This window comes from Diadema setosum, chromosome 1 (assembly GCF_964275005.1).
Source record: "Diadema setosum chromosome 1, eeDiaSeto1, whole genome shotgun sequence".
NCBI lineage: Eukaryota > Metazoa > Echinodermata > Echinoidea > Diadematoida > Diadematidae > Diadema > Diadema setosum.
Genome location: NC_092685.1, coordinates 11,891,544 through 11,902,367, shown reverse-complemented (window position 1 = coordinate 11,902,367; position 10,824 = coordinate 11,891,544). Strand labels below are relative to the sequence as shown.

The 10,824-nt window shown below is 38.3% G+C and overlaps 1 protein-coding gene across 1 annotated transcript; it reads left to right on the top strand.

Annotated features, from left to right (window-relative positions):
• Positions 1-1,280: 1,280 nt before the first annotated feature.
• LOC140226960 (testis-specific serine/threonine-protein kinase 3-like) lies at positions 1,281-6,873 on the top strand. The gene is made up of 5 exons (XM_072307397.1): positions 1,281-1,887; positions 2,727-2,875; positions 3,594-3,754; positions 5,086-5,284; positions 5,867-6,873. The coding sequence occupies exons 1-5, from the start codon at positions 1,537-1,539 to the stop codon at positions 6,342-6,344; spliced, it is 1,338 nt and encodes a 445-aa protein (XP_072163498.1). The 5' UTR covers positions 1,281-1,536; the 3' UTR covers positions 6,345-6,873.
• The last annotated feature ends 3,951 nt before the right edge of the window (positions 6,874-10,824 follow it).

Here is a 10,824-nt window from a genome sequence, read left to right as displayed (position 1 = left end):
TCCCGGTAGAAGGGCCCTAGCATGGTAACATAACATTATGCTAAGGCCCTTCTGCCGGGCACACAAAGACAGAGTGAATAGGATATTAAGGATAATGCACTCAAAATGACGCACGACTGCGAATTATTCAAGTCAAATGGTCGCATGATGTTATTGAAACATGCAAGTTTTGTTGGATGTGTTCGATATTCCCCAGGATATATCATGCTCTTTACGAAGAAATGTTTCGGTTTTGCCCTATAAAACAACCGCCGTCGATATACAGTTCACCACGTGCATCACTTCATTGTCTTCACACTGTGTTCAACACTATTTACGATAGAAATGAACATTGTTTCAGAGAAATATTTGCACTGAATCAATTAGTACGTGTGACCAGTTAACTATGGTTTTCACGTTTCTAGAATGTCCAGTTTGACTCAGAATATATGCTGATAGACCTAGAACATTATTTTAACATCTAAAAAAGGTTCTAAATGTACAGTGAGTGATAAGAGATAGTGAAGATATCTTCTCAATCCTGAAATACATCTAACTTTCCTTCTGTATCAAAGAAATGACATCATTTTAATAACTATTGCACAAATTTTAATGACAATCAAACTGATAGATCTGGCCTCAAATTCTTTTCGCACACCAGCAGTTTACACGGTCATTAATGCAGTATGTCGGCTGTAAAAGACCCATTCGTCTCACCTCCTTGGTAGAATGCATTCACACTCACAAGCACACGCACACACACACACACACCACCACCACCACCACCACCACCACTACCACCATCACCACACATAGTGTTCTCGATGCTAACATCACCTAATGAAATGCATGTGATAAAGCTTCGTTTTATATTGTACCGTGTATCACGGTTTTTGTTTGTTCGTTTGTTTGTTACTTTGTATTCACTCTGATGGAAATACGTGTAGTTCGGTCATCATCATATTGGTGCAAGCATGCAGGAAGGCGTAGAAATTTGATACATACTCTTATGAAATCTTGTAAGTTACACCTCATCAAAAAGACGAATCCATCGATTGGACCTGCGGCGAAATCATTGGCTAGGCATATTGTATAGGGGACATATCTGCAGTGGAATCAGTGACGTTCACAAAGGTCAAAGAAAGTACAAATCGTCATATTGACGCGCACGCGCTCCTCCTGCTATAGCCTACGCGCTTACGTTGCCACGCTCAATTATGACGTATCACTATGTGCACTATTTGGGTGTCATGAAAAAAGCATGTACCAAAACATAAGGGCTGCTGGCACGAAAATGAAATCGGACCAAAGCAAAGACAGCACGGATTAAACGATCGTTAAAAGTCCTTAAGCAAGAATGCAACGTGTCAAGTTCCAAGACTGAAGCAGCACTGGTCAAGAAAGTGGATTATACAACACACGCTAAACAAAAATATCGGTTTCTAGACATGTGGAAATTGTTGGAGTTTGCTTTGAGGAATAAGCCCTACATCGGCGAATAATATACTCGTATCACTCGAAGATACGCAGGTCAGTAACTACAACAAAACAATAAAAATGTCGTCAAGTCCACCGAAGCAAACCGGCCCGGGCTCGCCGATGTCAGATGCATTGAGGGACTCGGGCACGGCAGGCACGACGTCGGTGCGACGTGTGATCAACGAGGAAGTCATGCTCAGTAGGAAGGGCTACACGCTCGGGCTGATGCTGGGAGAGGGTTCGTATGCCGCCGTCTACTCCTGCCAGCTAAATAACAACCGCGGAAAGTGCGCCATAAAGATTGTCAATCGCAAGAAGGCGCCGAAGGATTTCCTCGAAAAGTTTCTACCGCGAGAAATGAAGATCCTCAGTCAAGTGAAACACAGGAACATAGTCAAGTGCTACGATATTTTTGACACCGGCAACAAGGTATTAGCATGCTTTGCTTTCGAGAGGTGATGCTATACGTGATTGATAGATGATTGATTAATTTATCTTTTTATATTTTGAAAAAAGAAAAAGTCATGGGGAAACGATGTCAATCTGTCAAAAGTAATGGGAAGATTCTATAGTTATAATATTGAAACAAGAAATGTCAATTTGAGTGAGAAACTCTTACTTACAAAAGTTTGTTAGCCATATCGATATCACTCAATATCGCTTCTTGGCCTTTTGGCTAAGATCATGTGTAGCATCTTATTGATCATGATGTAGCCATAGACATTGAGAGCTCCCACAAACTGAGTTATTCAGCTAGCATCATGTCTTGCGTGCAATCAACACATGTCTCCACAAACAAACATTCAAGTACACTGTATAGGCAATAAACCCCAATAATGGGAATATAATTATATAATATTATCATTCCTATTCAATAGTATAGTATCGTGAGAAAGAGAGCGAGAGAGCGCGATGAGAAAAACGCGTATACATGAAATCGTTTCAACTTTGAGTATACTGTGTCGTTGTAGTAAAGTAGGCACCTAAGTTGTGGCAGACTTGGCGTATGAGTTTCGAGCAATGTACTAAGATTGTACTTCAATCATTTCATTGTTCAAACTAAGACTAGTGATTGCACTCCGATGAGTTTATACATTGTCATCTATATAGACCACAATTTCCCTTTCACCGCGTTTGCCATTTCTATAAGCTTACGGGATACTGAAACAAAGAAAAGACCTCCCGGCGTCCAAAGGACTGCTTTAAATTTTTGGACAATCACTCCTTAACACTCCTTAACATTTTACCGCTGATTTATTATTTTTTAGGTGTACATGGTGTTGGAACTGGCGGGACATGGAGACTTGTTGGACTACATCAAACTCCGTCGCTCCCTCTCCGAGGATAAAGCCCGTACTTTCTTCACGCAGATGGTGGATGGAGTGTCCTACATCCACAGTCTTGGCATTGTACACAGGCGAGTTAATAATATCACGAACACTAGTTCTTTGATTGGACTTTGTTGTGATTATGTTGTTGTTATTGATTTACTATCTCTCATTGTTAATTTCATCACAGAGTTCTCATAACATGGTGTTTTAGGATTTACAAAATCGTGTGGTCAAGACCGTTCTCTTTAAGTCGGTTACTATGTTAGTATCGCACGACGACCCTAACATAATTATAATGTATCAACTTCCTTCAATGAATGCATGCATGCTTTATTAAATAATTATCAAGCTGAAATGAAAAATCGACAAAGGACCTTCCGGTCCACGAGTTGAAATTGTAATGTTAACATCTCATGAAGATGTTATGAATACTTTGTAACTTGCAGTCATGTTGTAACGGCATCAGCGGCATATAGGGAAACAACCAATCAGATGTGTCAGATGTGCATATAGTATTAAATCGTAATTGCCACACAGGTATTGTTGTCATGATTGCAATTAAATATTCTAGTTATTGTCGATTTATTCATGAAACACGTTCCAGTAATATCACACATTCGGCTCTGAGAAATTTCATATCTGTAGAAGATGTAATTATGACTCGATCTCCATCATAATCCAGGAAGAGTATATTTGTAATGTAATTTGTAATTTTTGTGTGCTTCACTTAAAATATTGTGATATAAAATTAAAATGTATTATGTGTCACATCTTGTCGTAATTCCTTTACTATTCTCCTGACAGGGACATGAAATGTGAAAACATCTTGTTGGATAACATGAACGTGATTAAGATCTCGGACTTTGGTTTCGCCCGATTCATGGAGCCGCGGGATCTGAGCAAGACGTACTGCGGCAGCGCAGCCTACGCCGCTCCAGAAATACTAAAAGGAAACATGTACAACGGTGACTAACCAAACAATATGTTTATGAATACTTTATTTCTTCACAAATCAAAGCATGTAATAAACAATCCTATAGGTTACTACCTGCTCACAGGCAGGCAAGGAAAAAGAGAATACAATGGACCATACAAGGACACAATACATACATTTACAAACGAACATAATAAATTTGATCAGCTGTTTCAGGACATAAATAAAAGAAATAAAATTATTTCGACATACATTTAACCTAACACCAAAAAAATGTCTCTCTTTTGAAACATTATGGACTTTTGCAACTGATTGACAAATTGCACTACATCGACGTAAATAAGCTCTAAATTGATCAGTGTTCGACGGAAGAATTACATGAATTTGAATAATTACCCAGTACCCGCTGCATGCTATAAGGATTCATGAGAACCAGCACTTGCTGTCGGGCGGAAGCTCGGTGGTCTAGTTGAGATGACGCCTGTCCGGAGATCAGGAGGTCGTAGGTTCGAATCTTGCTCGAGTATGTACGCCCATGATTTTTTTATCATGTCTACTACTAAAACACTGATCTATTCAGTGCTTATTTATGTCAATGTAGGGCAATTTGTCAATCAGTTGCAATGAAAACATCTCGACGGAAGAATTTCATGAATTTGAATTATGGACTTTTGTTGAGAAGCTCTGGTAACTTATTAACTCTTCATGCTCTCAAGGAAATAACGCAGTTTCACTATATGTATGATAAACGCATTGTTCATTGCGATTTGAGAAAAAAACACTCCCGTCTTTATGTTGACTGTAATAAAAACATGAAATCCATAAGACAAAAAAGTAAAAGTTTCATAAAAGAAAATAAATGGAAAAGTAAAGGTTCGTTAATCCGAACATGAAATAAATTCCCTTATACCGAATGTTCGTTGATCCGAAAATAAAATAGATCCCTTATTCCGAAGGTTCGCAATCGATTAATAAAATAAGGTTCCTTATTCTGAAGATTTGCTAATAAAAAAAAAAAAAAGATAGTTATTCCGCATGTTAGTTAATCCAAAAATGAAATAAGGTTTGTAATTCCGATGGTTCGTATATGCACAATCTTTCGATTCTCGAATTAACAAACCTTATTTCATTTTGGGATTATACGAACCTTCGGAATTACAAACATTACACCTATGGTGTTCGGCACTATGCACTTTGAAAACAATTCAAGGACCAGGCCAATCAACGACTATATGCTTTCGACTTTGTTCTATACTCTAAACGATTTTGACCAGTAAAGATAATAAACTTGCAATCATAGGCCTATATTTATCCGCTCTCCTATGATCCCTATAATGTATTCTCCACTCTGTGCTATGTCAGGCAAGGCTTACGACGTCTGGAGCCTGGGCATCATCCTGTACATCATGGTGTGCGGCACCATGCCCTTCGATGACTCTAACATCAAGCGGATGATCAAGGACCAGCTGGACCAGCGACTCTGCTTCACCAAGAAGAAGGAAGTCTCACTCCTTTTCAAGGATGCCATCTTTGCCATCCTGCAGCCGATCGCCGACAGGAGGTGAGGGCGCTCTTTATGTTTTATGGCAGATGAATTCAGCATATTACAATCAAACAAACAACACGGTGAACGTTATTTTAAGATCAGACACGTTATTTCAAGATCAGACACACACACAAAAAAATGACTGCTTGGGAATTTTAACGTTCCATGTCTTATCAAGAAACAGAGATACCACCATGACATAACGTTTACATTTTAGTGTGTGTATAATGTGTGTGTGTGGGAGGGGGGGGGGAGGAGGGGTTTGACAAGGGTGCTCATGGTTGAGTCAAGGGTCAATGGTTATGTCCCCTCCCTCCCTCCTCTCTCCCTAAAAATGACTAGAATGTAAAATATTTGAAATGACAGTCGTTAACAAACCATACAATTCGCATCACATCGCATAGCACATATCTAAGTAGGCATACTGCAAACAGTCCATACAGCTTCATCCCCCGCAAAAAACAAAACATAACAAACCAAAGCAAAACACCTATAACAATCGCTTTCAATGCCAGAATTGATAAGAATAAACATGACAAATGGTACTTTCTATATAACTTAATCAGACATTCGTAAATCATTAATTGCATTTTGCAGACTAAAAATTGACGAAATACCGCTACATCCGTGGATGGAAGGGGGAAATACTGCCACGACGTCATCCGGCTCTAGCCAAGGCAATTCCTCGTCGGGGTTCAGCGCCTCCACTAGCATACCGCCAAACCATCTGATCACCGCCAAGCCGTCGCAGCCCCCAACCCCAACCCCGGCCACCAGTAATCTGGCGGACAACGAGCGCGTGGCCGGAAACAACAACGCGACGACGCGCTCCACCCCGCCATTACGCGAAGATCGTTCGTCCGACTCCAGCAGCCGATTCGCGCAGAATCAGACTCGCCGCAATACCAACGCCGAGCCCGGAACGAGCGCGGTGTCGTCAGCAAGTCAGGGCAGCACCAACTCCCCCATGACGTCGCGCACCGTGGATGTGGGCAGGACGGGTCGCGGTGGCGGTCATCGTGGAAGGGCTACGCCTACTCCAACACCAAGGAGACAGCCTCGAAACCACACTTGAATACTCATCGGCTGACGCACACACTTTGTTCTTGTCCATTATCATCTTTCTTCAACCAAGTTGTTCTTTCCAATGTATGAATAGAACTACTTGGAATTTCACCCGCAACGAAATCATGTTATTAACCTTAACAAAGTCCTGTTCTTTCCGGGTTACAGGATCAAAATGTACAGAACTTCTGTCAGCAGAAGCTTACTAACATGACCCAATGTCCCTATTTCTCTGTACTAACAACTCCAAGTATGGGCAAAGTCAAAGCATGAATTACAATTGATATAAACCAAATATGAATAATATATGTCACCAAGTGTTTCTGACAGCTCAACTTTATCATTAGCTCTATCTTTACAGAAGTGACATAAAAATTGAAATTTTGTAAATTTGCACTAACAGGCAGTGGCTGTGCATATATGTTGATAGCAGTGGCCCTGTGTCATGGTGCAATATCTAGATAAAGAGGCATCTTAATATTAATTTATGTGAGTACTTACTCATGAGATTAAAATCTTTGCTGTATATATCATCATGACATGCCAAGGTCTATTTGTGAGTGTTCTTAATTTGTCGAGTGTCTCCCATGAGTTTAAATAACCCTCTGGATCAAATCTGCACACTTTTCTTGTTTGTTTGCTACATTTCATCTGAGAAGATGGCTGGATAGCAAATATTCAGCTGCAATCGCTGGTCTTCCATGGGGTCCAGTTTGGATGTAAGACGGGACCCACTTCAGCGGGTTAGGATTACACTCTCTCTATATCAAGGATCCTTAATACCAAGTATGTTTTTGTCTGTGATCAAATGACATGGTGGCCATATCTCACATTTACAAAAGAAGCAAATTGTCGACTTCACTTGTCTTTTGTTTTCTTATACTTTATTACACTCCTGACAAGTACAAACTTTCATTACATATATTTCAGGCAAAAATATATCTGTTTTTTACACATTAAAACTTCACCTCAAAATATCATTCCGTTGTGGCAACTCAATTACCACAGAGAGGTATAAACATAACAGATTTCTTTCCTTGCACACCTTGACCAACTGCATTTGTCTGTAAGTGGCTATAAATCAATTATGGTTCTACAAATTGGTCTGAGGGATAGTATTCACTACGGCTTCATTTTGCCAGTGCATCTGATGATAATGAGTTGCAAGGAAATCAGAGAATCATTAGATATTTTCTTTCTTTCTTTCTTTCAAAAGAAGGGTGTGGATAATATGCATGAATCAAATAAACAACCATTGGTGTTTTTCATATCACTGGTACATGAGAAGCCAACTCCTTCATCAATTGAATGGCAGAAGGGCGTAAGTATGTGACATGGAGTTTGTTAACTCATTGTCCCCCCCCCCCTTCATCTCCCTACTAACAACACAGTATCAATATCATAACGACTGTGAATGATGTACAAACAGCAGAACAACTTCATGACACTGCTACAAGAGCAGAGACTGGGCCTAGTACTACATTGTTAAAAGACTGCAGAAAGACTCATTATACTGTTATATTTATTTATTCATTTTTTTTTTTTTGGGGGGGGGGATAAAAATCATCACAGACTGTGGACAGAAAAAGAAAAGGGAATCCCCTAAAACCCAAGATTTATCTTAAACTCAGCAGAGAAGTAATCATTCTAGTTCCACCAATAAACACTCCAAGCAGATGTGATGGGTGAGTATATTGTACATGGAGTGTGTGCAATCATATCACAACAGCGTGTGTGGCGTTCAGAAATTTCCTTGAATGGTTTAATAATTTTTCAAAGAATAATACTTTCACACTTTCAAAATACCTCTACTATTTTCAGTATAAAAAAAAATGTTTTAATTCATCAAAAATGTAAAAACTGATCAGAATGCATAGATTCTGTTCAGACAGTAATGAGAATAAACACCAATATGCATAGAGTTAATAGAGAGTTGCATAAGATCACATAATATCAGAGACAGTCTCGCCTTTTTCCAGGAAACGGATAGTGGGGAAAACATTCAAATCACAGCAAGTTGTTGAACCACATAGGAGGTGTGATAATGAGTGAATATAACTGTGCTGGCAGAGACATTGCATGCACATAAAACTATATCCCATGTCAAGAAATTCATATGATGAATATACCAGTAAAGGCCAAGAGATGAAAACAAGGTACATATCAAAATTGAGAGAGTATATCAAAATTAAGAATTAGCACAACACAAGATTAAATACATATTGCAATTTCTGCATGGCATTTGAAAAATCGCCAATTCATTCAGACAACTGTAGAAAGCAATAAGTACATATTGCTGTAAATACTTGGACGGATTAGAAAATTGATCAATTTTATGTCTAATGAGAAGAATTAATCCAACATGGATAGATGAATTAAAAAAAAAAGAAATAAAAATTGATCATTGTATGTTCCATAAGATATAATCCCACATAGATGTATTTTGTACTGTTAAAAATATGAATGACATTATACATAGTCTTGATGCATACAATTACATATATATCTATAATACTTTGATAATTTTTGTTTATATGGCACACACAACTGATAATATATTCTTTTTTTGTGATTAGTGTATAATACCTACCACAGCACGGCATTAGCTGCTAGAAGCAATAAACCTCTGTACAATTCATCCTCAGAAATGGCAGGACTATCCTACAAAAATACTTAAGGAATTGGTAACTGCCAATTACTACAACATCCCTACAATATTCACCAAATCTCTTGATATCTGATGTCTTTTGTTTTCTGTCATGGTAATCATATTATCAAAAAGTAAAATGGCTGAACTCAGTTGTGGTATGGGAATTACTAAACACAACATTCATCTCTGATTTATAAAAACGACAGCAAACGGTTCAATCACAACTTCGTATTAGTCATGTCCGTTTCTTACTCTCAAGTGAAATTACCTTTCTTTCTGTATAACTAAATGATATACTGCATAGAACGAATTTATGGAATGAGCAAATATAATGTCGATAAAACTCAAATATAAATACTATATAAAACTAGGACATTTATGAAATGTCATTTAGCCACTCATTTGACTATAGCAGAATGAACGGAAGTGAGGTTAACTCCAAGTTAATACCTAGTGTAGTTTCAATATTTGATGTGGAAGAAGAGAGATACGTTACTTGAGCAATGCATCCTGCTCATGTATCTTATGTCACTCTCATACTATCAAGCACAGACTGCTTTGTGAGTAACCCAGGCCTTTTTTTTTTTTTGAACATATGATTGTGATTTTTATCATAGTCTGAAAGACTTTTGTTTGAAGAAGAACTAAGTCACGCAAATAAGCATGATGCTAAGTACAGCTCTTCGGACAATACAATATTGAGGATGAGTGTTTCTACTCTAATACTATTTTCTAGTTTTCATCTGTCCTCACAAAGATTGAAGATAATGGTGGTACTTGTTAATGCTGTTGATAATCATGAAATAATCAGTTTCTTCTGTGAGGATTCTACACATTGCAGTCAATGATTAATACTTCAGTCTTGTCCATGGTCCTGGTAAAGCTCTGATAATTCAGAATTATGAGAGGCATGTTTTTGTTAAAGTTTGCTTTGTTGTGTTTTGTTTGTTAACCCTAAAAAGGCCGGGGGGGTTGATTCCCTCGACATTTTTCGCGACTACTCGGCTGCGTGAAATTTTTTGACCGCGCCGTTCACTGACTTTTTCACTTTCAAGTCTCGCGCATCTTTTGACACCATTTTCGCGAAAATCGCGCATACCGTTACGACACTGCATGACATTTTATACATGCCTGTCAGACCGAAAATGGCTCAAAAACGTGATTTTGTGTATGAAGTCTATGCAAATGGAGTTTTCTCTTCTTATTCATAATGATATGATTATTTTCACTTTCACAGGCTGAAACTAATTAATTTTAGCATAATTTTGCTTGAAATAGGTTCTGTCATTAATTTTGCGGAAAAAAATGATAAAACAAAAGGTCAAAAAAACACGGAAATACATAAGAAATTCATAAAACAATAAAATACATAAGAAATTGATTTTGATATCAATTTTTTTTTCAAGTACATTGTTAGGAATGCTACAAAGAATGTTTTCACCAAAAATTAGGATTCTAGGAGCTTTAATTTCTGATTTAGAGCAAAATGTATGATTTTATGCATATATTAGCATAATTAATTATTATGACGAAAATTTCCATTTCTTTTTGAATAGCTTGGTAGAATACGCCACAGGTAATGCACATGCCAAATTTCATGGCGATTGCACGATCGACGGCCGAGATCTCGGGGGGGGGGGGGGTTTGAATCAACCCCTCCCTGGCCACAGAACACCCAAAAAAGCGCGGCCTGGTTAGGGTTAAACCAAAAAATGACTTAAACATTGTAACATGCAGTGTTACTGGCATCACCAGTGATGTGTGTCCAGTAGACTGAATATAAAGAGTATGGCTTCACTGATTGAAGGTCTGATCTTTAAATCAGTTTGGGGCAGCAAAC